This window comes from Daphnia carinata, chromosome 4 (assembly GCF_022539665.2).
Source record: "Daphnia carinata strain CSIRO-1 chromosome 4, CSIRO_AGI_Dcar_HiC_V3, whole genome shotgun sequence".
NCBI lineage: Eukaryota > Metazoa > Arthropoda > Branchiopoda > Diplostraca > Daphniidae > Daphnia > Daphnia carinata.
This window is the reverse complement of record NC_081334.1, coordinates 5135710-5154929: the sequence shown is the minus strand read 5'-3', so window position 1 is coordinate 5154929 and position 19220 is coordinate 5135710. Positions and strand designations below refer to the sequence as shown.

At 38.7% G+C, this 19220-nt stretch overlaps 8 protein-coding genes and 1 long non-coding RNA gene across 10 annotated transcripts; 4 read left to right on the top strand and 5 right to left on the bottom strand.

The window, feature by feature from the left end:
* Nucleotides 1-1229: 1229 nt before the first annotated feature.
* LOC130687209 (G-protein coupled receptor Mth2-like) lies at nt 1230-4552 on the bottom strand. Its single transcript, XM_057510348.2, is given in 9 exon segments — nt 1230-1817; nt 1880-2027; nt 2103-2290; nt 2686-2859; nt 3193-3271; nt 3342-3446; nt 3514-3574; nt 3577-3675; nt 3737-4552. Coding segments are annotated over 9 exon segments (2106 nt in total). The 5' UTR covers nt 4538-4552; the 3' UTR covers nt 1230-1366.
* Nucleotides 4553-6933: 2381 nt separating this feature from the next.
* Nucleotides 6934-8579, bottom strand: LOC130687223 (E3 ubiquitin-protein ligase CHIP-like). The gene is made up of 7 exons (XM_057510363.2): nt 8308-8579; nt 8021-8219; nt 7814-7941; nt 7633-7746; nt 7501-7557; nt 7325-7441; nt 6934-7269 (listed from the first exon to the last, which is right to left on the bottom strand). Exons 1-7 carry the CDS (start codon nt 8395-8397, stop codon nt 7144-7146), a joined length of 831 nt encoding a protein of 276 aa, XP_057366346.1. The 5' UTR covers nt 8398-8579; the 3' UTR covers nt 6934-7143.
* Nucleotides 8580-8986: 407 nt separating this feature from the next.
* LOC130687232 (probable DNA-directed RNA polymerases I and III subunit RPAC2) lies at nt 8987-9679 on the top strand. Its single transcript, XM_057510374.1, has 4 exons — nt 8987-9144; nt 9220-9317; nt 9371-9527; nt 9589-9679. Exons 1-4 carry the CDS (start codon nt 9121-9123, stop codon nt 9628-9630), a joined length of 321 nt encoding a protein of 106 aa, XP_057366357.1. The 5' UTR covers nt 8987-9120; the 3' UTR covers nt 9631-9679.
* Nucleotides 9626-10361, bottom strand: LOC130687233 (electron transfer flavoprotein regulatory factor 1-like). Its single transcript, XM_057510376.2, has 4 exons — nt 10277-10361; nt 10005-10169; nt 9788-9938; nt 9626-9722 (listed from the first exon to the last, which is right to left on the bottom strand). Exons 2-4 carry the CDS (start codon nt 10041-10043, stop codon nt 9667-9669), a joined length of 246 nt encoding a protein of 81 aa, XP_057366359.1. The 5' UTR covers nt 10044-10169; nt 10277-10361; the 3' UTR covers nt 9626-9666.
* Nucleotides 10160-11187, top strand: LOC130687225 (succinate dehydrogenase assembly factor 2, mitochondrial-like). 2 transcript variants are annotated; one of them, XM_059494905.1, is made up of 5 exons: nt 10160-10177; nt 10427-10521; nt 10588-10640; nt 10703-10783; nt 10849-11187. In XM_059494905.1, exons 2-5 carry the CDS (start codon nt 10465-10467, stop codon nt 11120-11122), a joined length of 465 nt encoding a protein of 154 aa, XP_059350888.1. In that variant the 5' UTR covers nt 10160-10177; nt 10427-10464; the 3' UTR covers nt 11123-11187. The 2 variants fall into 2 exon arrangements, with proteins under 2 accessions (XP_059350888.1, XP_057366349.2); XM_057510366.2 differs by lacking the exon at nt 10160-10177 and having other exon boundaries at nt 10368-10521.
* Nucleotides 11096-13985, bottom strand: LOC130687208 (cysteine--tRNA ligase, cytoplasmic-like). The gene is made up of 5 exons (XM_057510347.2): nt 13966-13985; nt 12612-13663; nt 12367-12557; nt 11430-12300; nt 11096-11368 (listed from the first exon to the last, which is right to left on the bottom strand). The coding sequence occupies exons 2-5, from the start codon at nt 13540-13542 to the stop codon at nt 11199-11201; spliced, it is 2163 nt and encodes a 720-aa protein (XP_057366330.1). The 5' UTR covers nt 13543-13663; nt 13966-13985; the 3' UTR covers nt 11096-11198.
* A 263-nt stretch (nt 13986-14248) lies between these two features.
* Nucleotides 14249-16070, top strand: LOC130687219 (eukaryotic translation initiation factor 3 subunit M-like). Its single transcript, XM_057510359.2, has 7 exons — nt 14249-14406; nt 14656-14763; nt 14821-14975; nt 15039-15257; nt 15312-15469; nt 15534-15641; nt 15713-16070. The coding sequence occupies exons 1-7, from the start codon at nt 14365-14367 to the stop codon at nt 16063-16065; spliced, it is 1143 nt and encodes a 380-aa protein (XP_057366342.1). The 5' UTR covers nt 14249-14364; the 3' UTR covers nt 16066-16070.
* A 247-nt stretch (nt 16071-16317) lies between these two features.
* LOC130687234 (diphthamide biosynthesis protein 3-like) lies at nt 16318-16913 on the top strand. Its single transcript, XM_057510377.2, has 3 exons — nt 16318-16511; nt 16581-16655; nt 16798-16913. The coding sequence occupies exons 1-3, from the start codon at nt 16404-16406 to the stop codon at nt 16858-16860; spliced, it is 246 nt and encodes an 81-aa protein (XP_057366360.1). The 5' UTR covers nt 16318-16403; the 3' UTR covers nt 16861-16913.
* A 127-nt stretch (nt 16914-17040) lies between these two features.
* On the bottom strand, nt 17041-17358 carry LOC130687239 (uncharacterized). Its single transcript, XR_009000085.2, has 3 exons — nt 17264-17358; nt 17165-17204; nt 17041-17103 (listed from the first exon to the last, which is right to left on the bottom strand). It is a non-coding gene; the product is annotated as an uncharacterized LOC130687239 (long non-coding RNA).
* Between the last annotated feature and the right edge of the window lie 1862 nt (nt 17359-19220).

The following is a 19220-nucleotide window of genomic DNA, read 5'->3' as shown; positions in this document are numbered from 1 at the left end:
GGCCATTTTAATATCTGGTCTGTACCGTAAGGACGTAATTCTAGTGAAGTGAAATCGAGACAAAAAAGTTTAAAGCGAGATTTTGAATGGCTGATGTTCAACTAACGAGTGAGACTAGTCGTGTGCCAGCAGCACTGTGAGTTTTGTTCGATTTAACCGTTTACGCCTGCGGGAAAAACGTGAAACCCGAGTATACCATAAACGAAAGCAAATTGTTTTTTTCTTTTTTCATTTAGTTAGTGAACCATTTGAGGTGAAGTAACGCACGATGAAAGAAGACGAAAACGGTAAAGGGAGTGGCCGAAACGTAAGAATGACTTAGCATATGTTATGAAATACTATTAGCAGATGGTATTGTTTACCTGTGGATAATCACAAAAAGGCAATTTTTGTTTGACTGCGAGATTCCCGGCTCTGTAGCTATTTTCTCTCCAAACAGCTCACTGGCTGGACATCGTCTGACTTGCCTCCACGCCGAATTTGTTTTTCAGCCCACAACCCAAAACCGTGAAAAACTCTCTCTATCCTTGCACGTTTTGCTCAATGACTGTTTTGTTAAAACCCTTTTGCTTGTTGGTTTGTTTTCTTTTTCTTTCGCTTTACAATCGCAACAAGGAGGCCAAGGGTTCTCGAAGAGCCACATAAAAAAATAGCTAAATTTGCAGCTGCGTGACAACTGACGAGAGTCGGATACCTTGATGCTAAGAATACCCTTCACAGAAAATGACGAAGGCTCTGCTAAGGCACATCCGATCGACGCCATAATACAACTGCAGCCACCTCAAGCAGCTGTCTCGTATTACAACAACAATAGATGGGCAAAAAGAAATGAGCTAAACAAAAAACTACGTAGATGTCAATAAACAACAGTACGAAGCTTGCCAAAAGTTTAACTTTACACACACAGCAACGTTACAGCAGTGCCATAAAACTAAAGTTGCACATCAATGATAATTATAAATTACAACATAAAAGACATTTATTCGTACAATTTTTAAACATGTAAACAACAGGAAAAATTTGACATGAAACTGATACATTTTTTCTACATGAATTAGTGAATTGTGGTAAAATACCAAAAAAAAAAAATGTCAACAAGCAACAGCGATGATGGGTAATGAACATGAGTAGAATTGAAAGGTATATAAATTTAAACACTAGAAATTTTCAAGTACGTATAACATTAGATGTACATCAATGTAGGACAAAATGACTTAAATAGACATGTGTTTTCTTTTCTTTTTCTTTTTTTTTTTTTGGCAACAGACAGGTGCATTGTGCTTTGAACAACTTCGTTTCTAGACATGAGTAATTCTACTTCTCTAGCCTTTGTTGCGTTATAGGTTGATAATAGCTTGCTTCAGTTTCAAGCCATTCTTATGGACTCGTGGTCAACCATCATTTCATCACCAGAATCGACTTGAGTGGAGTCACGAAGTTGTGTCGATTGAGTAGGTGCGTCCATTACAATCTTCTTCTTGGAATCGTCTACCTGGCGAAGACCAAGGTTGTTCAACGACTTTGTCTGCGAAACTTCTTTCATGGTACTGCGGGTTGTGGTGCCCTGTCGTGTGTTTGAACGGGTCATGTACGATGGACAGCAGCGGTCCAATCGCTTCAGACATGGGCATTTGAGTTTCAGTAGCTTCCAGACATTTGGCTTGCAGACGAAGATGACGAAGATGAAAACGCCCGTCAGGATGTTAAGAATGTCGGTTGGAATCCAAATGTATGCCGAGCCACCAACTGCAAATGAGATCACTTCCATCATCCAAGAGACACCCATTAGAATAAAGAGACTGAAAATCACGCGGAACCTGTTGAAAAACCACAAAACTTGAGCTATTATCCGCATTAAAAATGAATGAAATACAATTACTTTTGCTTGGCATGGGCACTGTTGACAGCAAATGCAGCATCTACGCTTGCCCGATAAAGGAGAATAGCCGTCATGACGAAAAAGACGATGTTGCTTAGAATCAAAATCGCAATGGGACCATACAGATAAATCAAGAAAGCTTCTTTCTCTGTGTGACATTGAGAAAAAATTCGGTTAAAAACAGTGGCCGTAAGCAATAGTAAAAGAAAAACAGGTAATTTACCAAAAAACCAGCATTTGACTTCACCGAATCCGGGAGTAACAATATGTTGCGGTAAATTTTTCACATGGTCCAGGACTTGGCCAACCAAGACGATAATAAATGGAACACCCCAAGCGTAGATGGAATAGAATATGATTCGGCGACCTAGATGCTGGCGTCCGTGTCTCGAATTGCGAGGTCGCAAATCACTGCAATGGAAGAAGAGAATCATTATTGCCACGTTGTTTCACAATTAACTGAAAAATGAGATCATCCAACTAATGAAATGTGGATTAAACGCAAGCAAAATAGCAAATCAGGCAAAGAGTGCTTTAAAGGGAAAACAAAATAAAATAGTAGTTTTGGTTTGGTGTGGTTAAAAAAAAAAATGAAAATATGGGATAACAATAGAGGGAAAGGCGCTGTGTTAAAAAAAGAAACCGAATCTACGACATATTGCACCATTTTCTTGGCCATTGTCCTCTTTCTATAATGTTTGCTTCGAGTTTTCTCTTATTACGTGTGTTTGCCTGCCAATTTTTGCTTTTTGTGATCGTTGTTTTTTAAAACCAATCGAGCAATTCGGGGCTGTGGCAGCACTCACCAGATCGGAATTAAGCCCGACTCATCAGAGTGCTCCGTCATATAATCATCATCGGTTGGTAATCGATCGCGAGGCTGAGTCATGGTGGAAGAGGAGCTCGTCGTTTTATTGGCGAGCATTTGCATCCAGAAAGTGACAGCTGCCGCTTTGGCGTTGGTTGACGTATTCAACGGACTTTTTGGTGTTTTAGGGGAGAAGTAGATAAGATATACGTGGAAGCATATCAAGAAACGAAAGAACAACACAATACGATAAAAAAAAATAGGGCATTTAAAAAAAAAACACAAAGTTTAAGATTTAAAAAATTTTAGGGAATAAGAACGACTTGGTTTCGCAACTCATAAATAATCTGATAACATGGAAAGACTCTTTCGTCATATCACGGAAAGATCAAGCAAAAGAAAAACGTAGGTGTTTGCGCATGACGTAAGCGGGAAAAAACCGATGCCCCAAGCCTATCGACAATCAGCGTGTAGTGCCAAAAACAAAGGTAAAACCCAAACCTACCTAAAAGTCCACCAAATGTCGAAACTCATGACGTTCAGCCAGGTAAATGTCGACAAAAAGGCAAAGTGCACAACAACCGCTATTCAACAGTAAATAGAAAATGTATCAATTGAAAGTAAAAAACAATGATTGAAGTAAAGAGTTTTTACCTAATCCAACACAGGCCCCATCCGGCATTTCAGAGCCCAGCTGGATGACGCATAAGCCAATGTACATAACGGCCAGAGATGCAACATGACACATAATCGTTACACCTAATTAAGCAAGTATTAAATAAGATAAGACACACTTTCAAAAGGCAGGATATGACACTATAGATACCGTGAATGTTGCGTATTTCGGGAATGATGGCGTAGACGACGAACGTGGCGACAAGGAAAAGATGGACGACACCAACAGCAAGTAAGGGAACACTTTGAAGACCAATTGGTTATCTGCCGATTCTTCCGGTTGCGGTGGGAAGCACATCAACGCTTGTCGAACCTTGAGAAAAAAAAAAACCATTAACTTGTAAATCTACGTAATTCGAGATGCTATCACTTACAATGTGGCCTTCCTCTGCGAAAAAATCATCGACGCAATAGTCTTTGGAATATCTGTCATTTTCCGGATAACTCGGCAGATATAGTTGTCCATCAGGTAGAATGTAGAACGTATCTTCTGGATTCATTTCTGGCATAAGTGGGAACATGCCAAACGGACATTGCGGTGCATCTCCGTCTCGGATGATGTACGATCCAGGATCCGGTGAGATTACTTGACCCGACGCATTATGGAAAACAAGATCAAAACGTTCGCTGTACGACTGACATAATTGTGTCGTGATGTTGAGTGCCATCCCCATTGGGCAACATTTGTGAACGCAATTCGTTTGATTACACGGGTCCGGGATGCAGTAACGAATGGCGAATTCAGATTCATCTGTTGGCGGTTCTCCTGAAGCGATTTGATTGAGACAAAATTGACCTGGCTCGAGTCGTGCGTCTCCTACTTGCACCGTGCCGTCCGTGTATAACCGAAAATTTGTGACACTTTTACTGTCGTATCCTGGCATGCAAGTTGACATGTTGTAGGTCAATGAAAAACGTACAGAACTTGAAACAGCCGATTGATTTGTCTTGATCGAATATACTGGTGGTGGCCATATGAAAGGCGTTTCTTCATTGTTGTTGCACGAGTCGAAACCAAGTGAATAAAATTCGGAATCACTAACACAACATTTAGTTAAAGGAATCTTCCACAGTGTTTCCAGATTTTGCAAATGATCGACTAAATCTTGGCCACGATTGAACTTGGCTACTGTCAGAATCGTCACAACAACAACCAATAACTTGAACGTCGACATTTTTTCTTGACTTCTGTTTTTAATGTGGCCTTTTTTTTCTTTGTTGTAAGAATGAATACCTGTTCCGTACGCGATGGTTGAGTGTCCCACGCGGAACTGAAGCGAGTTGTGCAAGACGAGCCCGGAGAAATCCGTCAGATTGCCTCCGGCTGCGATGACTTTCTCTTTCGTTTCTCTCGAAGCGCGACAGCCAAGGCTATCTAACCGACCGCGATCCTATAGTTACCCACCTCCCCTTTGTCTAGCCTTTAAGGCAAAACGAACAAGCTTTCTGATGAGCTTTGGAAAAAAAAATTGCCGAGGCGGGCTGAATGGCTGTACCGATCTTACTAGCCTGTGATTGGGCAACGTAAAACCCAAGGCACATCCAGTTTGTTGTCACGCGGTTGAATAACTTGGGTGATGCAGATTGCAACACTGCTTGATATCTTGCGACTGTTTGTTCTTGTCGTTACATGCGATGTTATTTAGAAACTTTGCCACTTAAACCGCCTTGCTACGAGTTCGACTTTCGACTGACGAGGCATTAGGGGAGACCAACAGACTTATATCATGTTATCAGTTTTCCTTTTCCTTGTCCTCTTTTTTCTACTTGCTCGGACATTACTTCAACGTTCTTTTGTTTGTTTTCTTCAAACACCTTAACACTGATGTCCACCATAGCGCGTCGAGTTTTATCTCCTTTTCTCTCTCTCACTATTGGGTGTGACAGCACTTGGCCAAATGTTTCAATTGATTAGAACGCCATCGATTCGTGTTCACTTTCATTAATTGCTACCCTTTGTCGAGTGCATAGGCTCCATCACTTGCAGCTCAGTCCATAGATCGGTCTCGATCAGGTTTCCATTTGTCACAAAGAACTAATGTCACTGGTCAGTGTACAGCCCACTACACTCGAATAGGGCGAAACAAGAAACAAAAAGGAAGGACTTTTGGCACACTTATATTGCCAATCGAGTTTGGTTTGGAGGAACAGCAGTTGGTCACAGCCAGTATAACACAGCACACTATACGGAGTGCTATACAAATAATTCAACCTTGCTTTTTCTTGTTTATGCTTTTCACTAATGAAAACATTGTATCGCTTACTGAAAATCCCGAAAATAGTTTCTCATGCTAGCAACGCTGAATCACTCTCTCTTTCTCCCAGGATATACAATTAACAGAAAAAATCCAGCACTATAACGAGAAAGCGACTTTGCAGCAACAAATCTAGGAAAGATAAACAATTTGACAATGGCCAGCGTCGGCCGGCAGTGTGTTTGCCTTAGGCAATTCAAAACGTGATCCGCATTCATTAAACTTTACATTATGACTAGCTATTGGCGACGACGGAATAACTCCATGCGACGAGTCTCACGGTTCGTAAACTATCAAATTGATTGCGTTGACCTCAATTTAATGGAGGCTAGAACCCATTCGGATAATCGATCGTTATTGAAAGGCAAACGAAAATGGAGGTGGGTGTAAGCAATCTACTGTACGCATGTTGACATTTTTAACGCAGGGCGGTACGTGTGACGTCTGCACATCCGATACGGGGACGGAACCGTCTTTTTAGCTTACAAGCCAACCGCGATAAAAAGCCAACGGGGCACGATAAAAGCAGCTACGCGATAAAACAAGAAAATGAAAAAAAGGAGGACACATTAAAAGCCACAAAGTCATCGTTTGTCGCAGGACTTTATGGCGGGTGTTTGCGACCGGGACTATGTTCATCATATCTGCCACGTTTTTACATTGCAGTCAAACACGCCCATCGATTCATCATGTGACAATTACTACGGTCGATCAAGGGAAACAACAAGGAGAATCGATATAATAGGGGTTTCAACAAAAACACAAAAGAACATATTACGAATTCAATTCGCATTCTGGGTAAGGTAACGTTCGTGAGCGTTACGAGGAGTAACAACCTCTTCGGTTACTGATATGTAACCAGTACAATATGAACAGGTAAAATGCGAAGAGATTAATCCCGCCTAACGCTAAACGAACGTTTGTGTCAGTTGGTATTGATTAATGAGTCGACTGACCAACTTTAATGAATATACAGTTGCAAAAGCCCCTGATAACATCCACAACGTTTCACAGTCGAGCTCGATTAAATGCTTAATTAAAGGAAAAGGCGCAATAAAATGGTTTGTCCTGCGCATTGTCAGTTGCCAGCCACCGTACGAATACCACGGTCAAGAAGGAATGGTCAATCACATCTTGCAGACGCATGAGTATACAATCAACAAAAGTCAAACGGCTGTCTGTCGAGTCAGAACACGTAGTCTAATGAATAGATAACCTCTAGGAAACTGTACCAATATGGCAAGTTGGTAAAACGGCCAGTACAATTGACCTTTTTGGTATCAATACATGAATTGGTTGATGTGATGAACGATGGATGAAATTTCCCATATCGTCTATTCAAACACATGAGCCAACCGATAGCGAAATGCTCTCGCAACATTTACTATCGAAAACGTAACCCAGCCTAATAGGAAACACCACGACAAGGCCAAGTTAGTTTCAGATGAAATCGTATATCGATTCCACTAGTACAATACGGGAAAGATTGAACGAATACAAATTCTTAAACACGATTCTCAAGGTGATTAGTAGTGTTGAGCCCACTCGTTTTCGGTCAGATACGAGTCGACCACTTCTTTCATGGAGAAATTGGGGATCAGTTGGTCTTTGGTTAATTTTACTCGCGTCACGGGATCAAAATGTCCAACTCGCTACGTAATAAATAGTTTTGCACTAGTGTATCTGGTAGATTTGAAATCAACTTACCTGTAAATGTTCCTCGATATCCTTTCGGTCGTAGGTGATTCCCGACGGGGTGATGACAGGGTCTCTCATGATTTCAAAGCTGATTTTGCCGCACAAATAGTCTGGAACTTCTCGTTTCTGGTTAGATAGAAAGAATGTGATATTGAGAAGGCACAAGTGTATGCATAAGATCTTACCATTCTGCGTTCGTCAACGGCCGCAAAGAGGTCATTCAGTTCTGCCAGGTAGCGATCCTAGAATTTAAGAATACTGTTATTTCTACTCATGCCCCTGACAAAACGAGAATAGTAAAGCATAAAGAGACTTACAGCGAGAACCTCAATGTTAGAAATTTCGTTTTCTACCGCACTGTATTCTTTTCCTTGGCTGACGAGTTCGATCTGCCGATCTCGGTCTTCTCGGATGAGCCTATTTATATACATCTAGCGTGAAATTAAGGCTTACTGTTAATCAAAATATACAGGTAGATAGTAAAAACAAACAGTCTACCTGTAGCTCAATTTCTTGTGAAACTCTTTTCTCTTCCTGCTTTGTAAAATGGTGTTTCTTTGCCAATCTCAGTTGGCTGGTTATGTCATCACCAAAGTTCATCCTCTGGTCCATTGAAAGGTCACGAGCTGGAACATGGAAATCCAAACACACACAAAATCTGAACGATGAAATATTAACTCAGTATAGTAAAATCTCAACTGTTACCTCTTTTAAGATGTTTTATTGCTTCCTCATAGCATTCTTTTTCCATCAATGCCTGACCTAAAAAGAAATGACCTTTCACCCAGGTACCGTCCAACTCTAGCGCGGTTTTGCAGTCTTGCACTACTCCATCCCAACGTCCCAGTTTAAGGGAGCAGAGAGCTCTGTTGGTGTAATATTGAGGTACAGATGCATTTTTAAGCTAAAAAAAAATAGCTCATGTTAGATGCTTGCATAATACGCGCAGTTGTCAAAGAAGGCCTTTTAAAATGTAAACAAACAGAAATTACAATAGCTTTTGAGTAGCAGGAAATTGCTTCATCAAAACGTCGAGCTAGAAATAACTTGTTTCCCTGGTCTTTGTGTTCCCGGTCACTCATTTTTCTCTACTGACGATGTGATATCCGTTGACGAAAGTATACTACTATATTGGCTTTGTTAAATATACAAACTTATATTACATTAAGAAGCTACGGCGCAATATTTTCTTAAATTCTAATTTACGTCAGAAATTGACAACTACCAAAAACAAACGCCAAATTGCTATTTCGGCAGAGCCATCTACGCACACGTTGCTGTACCTTAACTTTCCCCAAATTTATAAGTGGCGGAAGCTGGGATATGCGCGGGAACAGAGTTAAAGAAAAGCAAATAAAATGCTAATTTACATATTAACGGCCTTTAATGTGAAACAATGTAAGCCCTAGTTTGTTACTGTGTTATTGACTATTAGGTTACTAATGGGAATTCCTTTCCTATTCTGAACACTTTTTTAGTGACGCAAAGAACTCGTAATTGAATTTACCAGTGGTTAGCAGGGTTTTCTTACATGATGCGTCAACTGGATTAAACAAGTGATGGCTTGGATGGTTTCATAACGTTGCAATGCCAAACTAACAATTTTTTGTAAAAACACTAATAGAATATTAAGTTATTAGCAACAATTTTTGCTGTTTAATAACAACGCCAAGAGTTTAAGACGTCTAGTGCTGTCCTTGAGCAACCAGAGAATGATTATCTTCGTCTGCTGCAGCATTGAGGTTTGGAAAACACGTGTGCTGTAGAATTTTGATTATTTTTCTCAGGTGTTTTAAAAGAAAAATATGGAAAATCGCCGGCTCGTAGTAGTGAGTAAACTCGTCCTACCCCCCCCCTCCATCTAATAATTATTCCAAATTAATCATGGCCCGATCGTAATACAGGCAAGAGAGGGTGAACAAGATGACAGAATGAAAACCTTCATTTTTAAAGGTGAAGGACATACCTTGGGCAATGCACTTCGGACATTAATTTTGAAAAAGTAACATACATAAATTGTCAATTATAAAGTGTATTAACATTTTATTGTTTTAGCCCTGATGTAATTTTCTGTGGCTACACCATTCCTCACCCATCCGAGAACAAACTGCACTTGAGGATAGAAACAAGAGAAATGTCTGCTGTTGATGCCCTAAGAGAAGGACTGGAGCAGCTGCAGAGCTTGAGTGATCATGTCTTGGAAACATTTGAGGTAAATTTCAATCATTTTAAATATTTTAATCATCACACCAAATTTATAACTTTTGTTGTAGACAGCAGTATCAGACTTTAAATCAAAACAAATGGAAGTGTAATTTCATAACTGTGTATCGGTAACTCTAAATACAGCTTCAATCTTCATAATACCTTTTCTTCAATGCACGGTACTTTCTAAGCATATAGAGTGCTACATGTTTTAAATTAAAGTAATGTTTTCAAAATTAACAGATATTTACATTAAAATCCAATTACCTTCTAATTCTTTTATAACAAATTCTCCTCTTGCTATTGCTGAGTCAATTTCCTTTGGATCTTTTAGACTACTGTTCTTCATAAAGGCATTTTTCAGTTTGTTGCGGAAGTATGGGTAACCACCAGGATATTCCTTTCCAAGATGTAATAACTGCAGTTCATTGGAAAAATATGATTTGTATACTTTACACGAGACAACCAAAAACTGTACAAATACCGTTTTGTACAAGGTCATCACGCGCGAGTGTTGCGCCATTTTTCAAATTTTTTTTTTTTTTTTTTTTTGTTTTTTTGTTTTTTTGTATTATCTCTTGCAAAAAAAACTTTCGAGAAATTTCGTTTTCGTGCGATTCGTACCCACAAGGGCAAACAAACGAACCAACTGTTTAGGTTAGTAGTTTAAAATAAAATAAAAACAACTTATTAGGCATGCAATAATGCAAAAGCATGAAAAACTTCTAAATTCAATAAGGTTTTGAAAAAATTTACGTCTTTGTCAGGTGGCAATGAAAATCAAGATGACTCCTTGTCTTTATGAAGTAGACTGTCACTGTTTATTGAAATCAGCTGTTTTCGTCTGCTCATTGTTGCTTCTTTTACGTAACGATAGATACATTGCGTTGTACACGTCCAGTACAGCCCAGTTCCACATTTCGTGCCGACTACTTGTTCTACAAATGGCTCAACATATCGTTTGCCGTCTTCTAATGCCAATTCGCCAACTTACTTCCAAAGTTAGCATACATATCTCGATTAATATAATATCAAGTTTAGGTTTCTAATTATTTGCAAACACACAGCAAAGGGGGTATTTTGTGCGGTACCTGTCATCCGACATCAGTAGCGGGGACATGTACGATTTTTTACTTTTTTTTTCTACTGTTCCTTCGATAACTATTTGTAGTATAATTCTAGGTATCCCTCTCCTCAAGTTGAACCATGGATACCTCCTTATGTTGAAAGAGAAAATGAATCGTCGAGTTTAAAAAAAGCCAGGTTAGCAATTACTATGCATACATTGTGCCAACATTTTTTATTGTTTATTAACCTACTACCCACAGATTGTTGTATCAGTCCAGAAAGCGTGGAATGCTTGAAAATGGGCTCATCCTTAGCACATTTGCCTCACGTTACCTAGAAGGGATGAGTGACGATCAAATGTCATTATATGACAGACTAATCAATTTGCCATCCAATGATTGGGATATTTACTACTGGGCTACTGGTGTAAGAGAAACCCCAGAAGAATTTAACAATGAAGTCATGGATTTACTAAAGGAGCATGTTAGAAATAAAGATAAAGAATCAAGGTTTAAGCAACCTGATTTATATTAAATGGTTGCAATGTAGAGTTGTATTTTGGAATTGACTTGATAGATATTAAAGCCAACAAACTGTAACAGTACATAAATCAATTCTCGTTCTTCGATGCACTTTCCAACAGGTAGGCGTTGTAAATTTTTTCCTGGGCTTGCCATTGCTTCTCCAATTTTTTCAGTTGGCCTTTACTGACTTCCTTGCCCTCGTTGTCCAATGTTGGCATTCCCCTTTCGTCAAAAGCCGAGTACTTATCCGTCTCGCCTAGATCAAAGAAAAATTTTAGCTATGTTCACACCAATATTAATTCAAATTTAAATTTTACTTTTGAAAAGTTCCGTAGGAGGAACCCGCCGCTTTGCTTCCTTTTCGGCTTCTTTGGCAGCTAGTTCAGCTTTTTTACGTTCCTTTTCCGCCTTTTTGGCTTCCTCGGCCAATCTTTTGTCTTCTTTCTCCTTGAGAAGCTCGTCTCGAGGAACGAGCTTGAGAGCGGGTGGCTGGTTTTCCCGGTCTTCTAGCCTGACGCCCAAATTAGGCAGAACGTCATCCCGAATTTGGTCGCAAAGTTCAAGGACTCGCGTGGCTTGCAGCTGCCGAGCTTCTTTTCTCACTTCTTCTCGGAAATCTGCGAGAGCTCCAAGGATAGGCATTACAGCTTCTTCAACGTTTGCAGTACCTAAACCAGAGGAATCGGAAGGAAATCCGAGTTTCTCCTTGCCTTCAATTACACCAAAAATTTGAAACAGTTGCGTAATATATTCGGCGATGCTTTTGATGAGCACGCGATTGGCAGATTGCTTCAACTGGGCGAGATATTTGTTGCAGGTCGATATCAGGCTTTTGATGGCATCCAAAGATGTTTTGGTGTCTATGTTATCGCATAGGGCTTCTCGTACTCGTTGTTTAGTTTCAACGAACCGGTTGTTAATTTCTTCTTCGTCTTTGCTCCATTTTTGAAAATTTTCTGGTGCTGTACTTGATGAAGGACCATTTCTGAGAAGATCCTTTACATTAAGAAAGAATTCCCTTAGCATTTTCTCGTAGCTAGATGCTTCTTCCATTGCGGTATCGCTGTAGTCCAATGTTTCTTTCCACTGATGAAGCAGGAAGAAAATGCGTAATTCACGACTGCTATTGCGACTTAACGCATCTTGGATGGTGATAAAATTCTTAAGGGATTTGGACATTTTGCAACCCTAGTAGATAACATTAAGGGGTTAACACGAGGACCGTGAATTGACGCTTACTTATTTTTATGATACCTGAATGGTTAGATGGCCAGTATGTAGAAAATAACGAACCCATTGGTCGTTATCGTAATAAGCTTCTGATTGCGCCATTTCGTTGTCATGATGGGGAAATTTTAGATCCACGCCTCCAGTGTGGATGTCCATCGACGATCCGAGGATGGCACTTGCCATTACACTGCACTCGATATGCCATCCAGGACGACCTTAAAAAACACAATTCTTTTCAACTGAATTTAATTTAATTTAATTTAGTTTACCTTTTCCCCAAGGCGAGTCCCAAGAAGGTTCCCCGCTCTTGGAAGTTTTCCACAAGGCGAAATCGTTGGGTGATTTTTTTTCACTCAAACGATCTTCAGACACGCTCAAGTCACCTTCTCCTTCTTGCAGTGCTTTAGAGTCACCATAAGCTTCAGGTACCAATTTCGCATACCTGTGATTCTTCTGTGAATCAAATTTGGCGACATCGAAGTATACTGATCCGTTTGCTTCATAGGCCAGTCCACGGTCAATGATTCGCACAATATAGTCCACAATCTCGGGGACGTATTCGCTTACGCGAGTAATTACATCGGCAGGTAAGACATTGAGGGCAGCCATGTCTTTGTAAAATTCTTCTTCCCAGTGTCGCGGAAGGGATGCAAAAATTGCATTATCGGTAACATCCTTGCCAAATTTTGAATCAAGCCAGTCGCTCAAAACGTCTTTAGCTTCAGTGAGTAAAAAGCTCTTTGCTTCGGATAACTCATGGCCAAGCTGGATTGTTTCAGTCAAGTTCTTGAGCGCGGCTGTTACTTTGACTAGTGCCTTCTCTTGCATGACCTTCTTGTCGGGATCGGTGGTAGCTTGCATTTGCTTGGAAAGGCGATCAACAGAATCCTTGACATCTGTTTGGAGGGTGTCTAGATCACGCATCTCTGCAGCATACTTTTGGTACAAATAATTTTGTCTTGCTCTTTTAATGATCTTGTCATCAATATCAGTGATATTCATAACATAGGTAATATCATAACCAAAGTAGCCACTTAAGACTCGTCTTAGGATGTCAAATGACATATATGAGCGTGCATGCCCCATATGGGAAGCATCATAGACTGTAGGACCACATGAATACCACGTGATATTCATTCCATTTTGGGGTGTAAATACCTCCTTTTTACGGGTCAGGCTATTGTAAAGCTTCAGCTCCATATTATTTCTGTCCTATGAGGTTATCTCAGATGCTATAGCAAGTAGAAAAGGTCCAGATGATATTTTCCCGAGGTGATGTTAATGTAATAATTAACTGCTTTCTTGACACAGAATCTTCAACCTGAATATTAAATCTTTTTACTAATTGTTAGAAAATATAAAGCAATGTAGTGTAATGGTGATCGATAAAATTAATCAGTCTGATGAAATTTGTGCCTCAATTTCAATGAGACAATAATAGAAACAAATGGAAAGAAGATCAACAATCGAAGTTGCATGTAAATAACTTGCATTAAAAAACTTTACACGCTGTAATACAATGGCACACGACAAACTTTTTGCATAACTTACACGGCAGGTTGCAATTACAAATATGTTAGTTTAGCGGCATTTACTTATCGTCTACAATTTGCATATACATACCTTTTCGTGAGTTCCAACACGTCAAACCAAGTGTGCCGCGATACAACATGTGGCAACGTTTTATACCTGGTATTTATTTGCTTTTACATTTCGCACGCGCCCACTCATTATGTATTATCTTAATACGTAAAACAGTACTTATCTTTCCATAAAGCTGATGCAAGAAAATTTTACAATTCTTATTTTCTCGAGATTAAGATTCACAACAGACTTCTTTATCCAACTTTTTTGTTTACCAAAAAAGAATTGGCAATGCGGCACCCTTTTGGGAAAAAGACGGAAAAGAAAAAGTACAGACGAAATATCAGTGACCGGGTTCGTGAGCGTGGCCTGTCTTATGACAAGCATCTTGCACTGAAAATCATTTTTCCAGTTCGTTTTTCAAGAAGTTACTAAGAGATGAGTTTACCAGCGTTTATAGATTTAACGGTTGAAGAGCAGGTTAGTCTTGTCATAAATTCAATCCGTTAAGTAGGTATCTCGTAGAGCGGCGAACCATGGGAATGGGTGGTTACGTGTAGTAAATTTGGCTCTGCCGACCTCGAATGCCAATTACCATTTCCTGTGTTTACATACATATCCACCGACGAGAAAACAATATATCTGTTGTGATGAATTTTAACCTAATCAATAGATTATATATGTTTGTATTAGAATATATATTCTTAATTTGTCATTGTATACCTATAGGCTACGGAACTCTGTAGCTATTTCAAAGCACTTGGGGCATCGAATGTAGATGATGATCAGAATTCTGACCTAAGCAACATAGTTGCTGTTGCAGACCTGTGTTTCAAGGTAAAAAAAATAAAATATTGTGTCAGTATTGTGATTATAAAGGTTTGTTTATTTTAGGAGGGAAATGAAGGAGAGGCTGAAGGAATTTTAAACAGCATTGTATCCATGGTAATTCTTCTACCCAATGAGAAAGCTGAACCTATTATTACTACATTCTGCCAAAAGCTTGCAAAACCACCATCCAATAAACTAGGGCTTATTTGTCTAAGAGTGTGAGCTCTTATATATTCGTTTATTTAATGTTTGCATTGTCTGACTAAGTTATTTTTTTATAGGCTTTCTGTGTTATTTCATGGACTAGATCCAGTGAGTTCAACGCGATACACAGTCTATCACACATTAGTGAAAGTGGCCGGCCAAGTGGAACAAATTAAGTCAGTCTTCACCGATCTGGACAAGATGCGTGCTCAGTTAGGACCGTGCAAACCAAACAACGAGCAAATGCAGAAGCTCCTTCGAATTTTGCATGAAGCTCTTCTTAACTCGAGAGAGAGGTGCCCCACGATTTCTTTAATTTGCGTAAACGAAATAACATTGTGATATTATAGTGAACTGGCTTCCAAAGTGATGGTGGAATTGTTGAGCACCTACACGACGGAAAACGCCTCGCAAGCACGAGAAGAAGCTCAACGCTGCATCGTTGCTTCATTGGCCGATCCTAATACCTTTCTCTTGGACCATTTATTGACCCTTCAACCTGTTAAAGGTTACAAATATATTTTTCAATCTATTGTGTTGACAAGTATTTTAAATAATGTTTTTTTTTATAGTTTTGGAAGGTGCTCTGCTCCACGATCTGTTGACTGTGTTCGTGACCGAAAAACTATCGGCTTACTTGAAATTTTACGAAGAAAAGAAAGATTTCGTTGAAGGGCTAGGTAAGATTGAGTAAACCGTAATTGTCAAGTTTTTTGGTGAAAAAAAGTATTAACGCCAAGTTCTTGTGCAGGACTGAAGCATGAGCAAAACCTTCGGAAAATGCGCATTTTAACTTTCATGCAGTTAGCTGAGAATTCCGTAGAACTGCCGTTTGAAACGCTAGAAAAACAGTTGCAGCTCACCGAAGATCAAGTTGAAGAATTTGTCCTTCAAGTTCTCAAGACTAAGCTGGTGCGAGCGCGAATGGACCAACTGAATAAAAAAGTCCTCGTGTCATCTACAATGCACCGAACGTTTGGTAAGCAACACTGGCAACAGCTTCGTGAATTGTTGACCACTTGGAGAACTCAGCTGCGACAGGTCAAAGATTCCATGCTAACCATCGTGAACGAGCAAGCAGAACTTCTCGCTCAACAATCTTGAATCGACCGCAAGACGAAAAGAGTGTTTGATTTCCATTCATCCCTCTATCCATCTCTATAAAGGTTTTGTGGTATTAAACGATGACGCCGGCATATTTTCTCACGTACCAATTTACTAGAACGAACGTTCTTATTACTGTTTGTCTGCGATATCTGTGACGTACAAATGTTCTCTAGCAAAATCAACAATACTGTACAACTCTACTTGATAGACGAACCTGGTTAGACTTCAACCGCTAGATGTCTCCGTTTTCACACGTGTTGACTTCGATGAACACATTCAGAAGTTGAGATTATTAAAATTTTAATAATTAATTTGCTAGTGTAGCGATTGCAAAAATGTCGGTCTATCACGACGAAGTGGAAATTGAAGATTTTGAATATGATTCAGACAGCGAAATCTACTATTATCCCTGCCCGTGTGGAGATCGTTTTGAAATCTCTAAAGTAATATTTAAATCTCCTGCCATCATTTCATGTTTCAAGATTTTTACAGAATTGCATTTTTAAAAACAGGAACAACTCGAAAGTGGTGAAGAAGAGGCGACCTGTCCTAGTTGTTCTCTCATAGTTAAAGTGATTTACAATAAAGTACGTAGTTGGGGGCTTCTAAAGCTACTTTCTCAGAAAGCAAAATTTCTCGTAATTAAGTTAGAATTGGTTATGTTATTCAAAACTTGTTTCTTGTGGCCTTTAAATTTATTTCTTTACCACCATTTTTTTTGTTAAACAGGAAGAATTTTTTCAAAGTGAGGAAATTATGTGTTCCTCTACAAAGAAGGAACTCACAACATGAAGAACTAGGTGTATCCTACAGATTTTCAAAATGAGTAATTGTATCACGTCATATTGTTTTTCATATGTAATGCTTCCCTCCTAAACATCAAAGAACTATAAATCAGTTTTTTTTTATTTTTCATTCTTGTTGCTTCTCTCTTGATTGATTTGTCCAATTGAGCTCTTGATTAATCCTCTATTATCTGAGTCTTCTTTATTCATTTCCTTTACTTTTTCTGGTATGTCTGTCATGAATGTTTTCCTAAATTTATAATACTTCCCAAGTTATCTAAGGTTAAACATCAAGGAAAAAGGTTTGTCACCGATATTGGAATCCCATGTAAAATATTCCCAAAATGGATCCTTTATCAAGAAATCAATCTTATAAATTGCCCATTCAATAGCTTTGTGACTTAATTTACCAAAGAGGATCGGGAACCGAAGAAAAGCAGATCGACTTCTTGTAGTATCTCGCATTTTCGGCGTGGTATTTTTTTACGATTCAAACGGCACCTAGCGTGAAGTTTGACGTCTATCGAATTCCTATTTTATTTTATTTTTTCTACAAAATTTCGAGTTTGTTGGTACCACAACCTTACTAATGTTTTAAAACGTATCATAAAGGTTTAAGAACGTTGCCCACAAGGTACGTATGCATCTTTTACTTAGGCTGCATTGGTCTGCTGTCATCACGATGAAATTTCTTTATGGCAATGAATTTTTATCTAACTTTGCAGGAGTTGAATTAATTTTTGAACAACATTATAGTGGCACCTTATAGTTCATTAAATGTATTTTTACTCATCCTATAAGCGTTGGGAAGTTATAAGCTCAGACTTCTTTCTTCTCTAGATTTAAATTGTCTAAAGGGTCACTTTTGATTATTGTTTTTGGCTCTATGCTGAACTTTGTTTCCCTACTGCTAGTTTTGTACACTTGGAATTTCCCTTGTTGGGCAAGTTCCTTCATTAAGTCATTATAAAGTTGTTCCTGTATAGCAGGTAAATAATCAAATATTTACAAAGAAGTATTTGAAAAATCACCAATACCACTTTTTTTTCATCCTTTGAAAGATTTGTGATGGTGGCTCTCACGGTATGTCCTTTTGCAAGCCATTTTCTTATATTATTCAACTTTGACATGAGGTCATGTTGTTCAATTTTATCTTTTATTGTAACCATTTTTGGAGATTTGCTTCTTGATTCCATATTTCCTAAAAAAAATGTATATAATTGCATCAACTGTGCTTGGTAGAGTAAGTGACATTTGATTACCTTTATCACTGAGTAGATAGCCATTGTGAGACGAGAAATGAATGTGTGTATAGCACAAGTTCAACCCTGGATCACATATTTCTCTTTGACGATATATTTGCTGTTTGGCTGCAAACAGAAAACGAGCCTGGCTTTTTACTAGACGATTCATGGTCTGAATTGCATCGTACGTACAATTTGAATTGTTTAAAATCAAATCGCAGTTTAGTTTTTCATGTTACAACAGAATTCTTGATAATCCCCCATCAAGACATTACCCGTAATATTAAAATAAAAAGGTCAATTCCAGAACAAATATATATTTACTAAACAGCTATAATCAAAGGAGATCTGCACCTGAGTAAGGTAAAAATCCTACTTTATTTTGAAACGTTTTGTCTGCTGCTGGCAGAGTTGTCATTTGTAGTGTGTAGCGTGCATGGTACGTGTATAGAAATAGAACATGTCAAAAATCATTACTGGAAATTAATCAGTTATATAGAATCCTATTGGAAATGCAGTTCGATTGCTAATTGTTACCAAATATTCATCACATTTCAATCAGAATTAAAAACGTATATGAATTTGATTTTTTAAAGCAAAGATAGTAATCTGGTTATCCGTCAATACCGTCATGCGACGCTTCAGGTGTTAGGGAAACGGGCATGGGCTTTAGTTTTAATTTCATTTTTTCATTTTTATCTCTAATTTAATCATTAGACACGGGAAATGCACAAAGGCATTTAACAAACCGTGGATGTGAAACTCTTGAACATTGATTGTGTGTAGTTTTTTTTTACAACAGAGCCTGCAACAGTTGATCGCCGATTTCGAAGAAAGGGTAGAATTTCAAAAGACTTTTGCAAGCGAATCTGGCTTGCCATGTATTACTCTTCCGTGAACGAATTTTCGAAATTGCAATGTATGTGAGTCAAGTTGATCACAAGTTCTCATGACGCAGAATAAAAGAGGAGAGTTGGTGCTGAACTGAAATGGCTAGGCTGAACAACTACCATGAGTCACCTACGGAGTTTCTCCACCGTTCACGTTGTATGTAAAAAAAAAATTTCTGTCCAGTTTCTCCTTTCTAAGAAAATCAGATGAGATGACCAAATATATCTGGAAT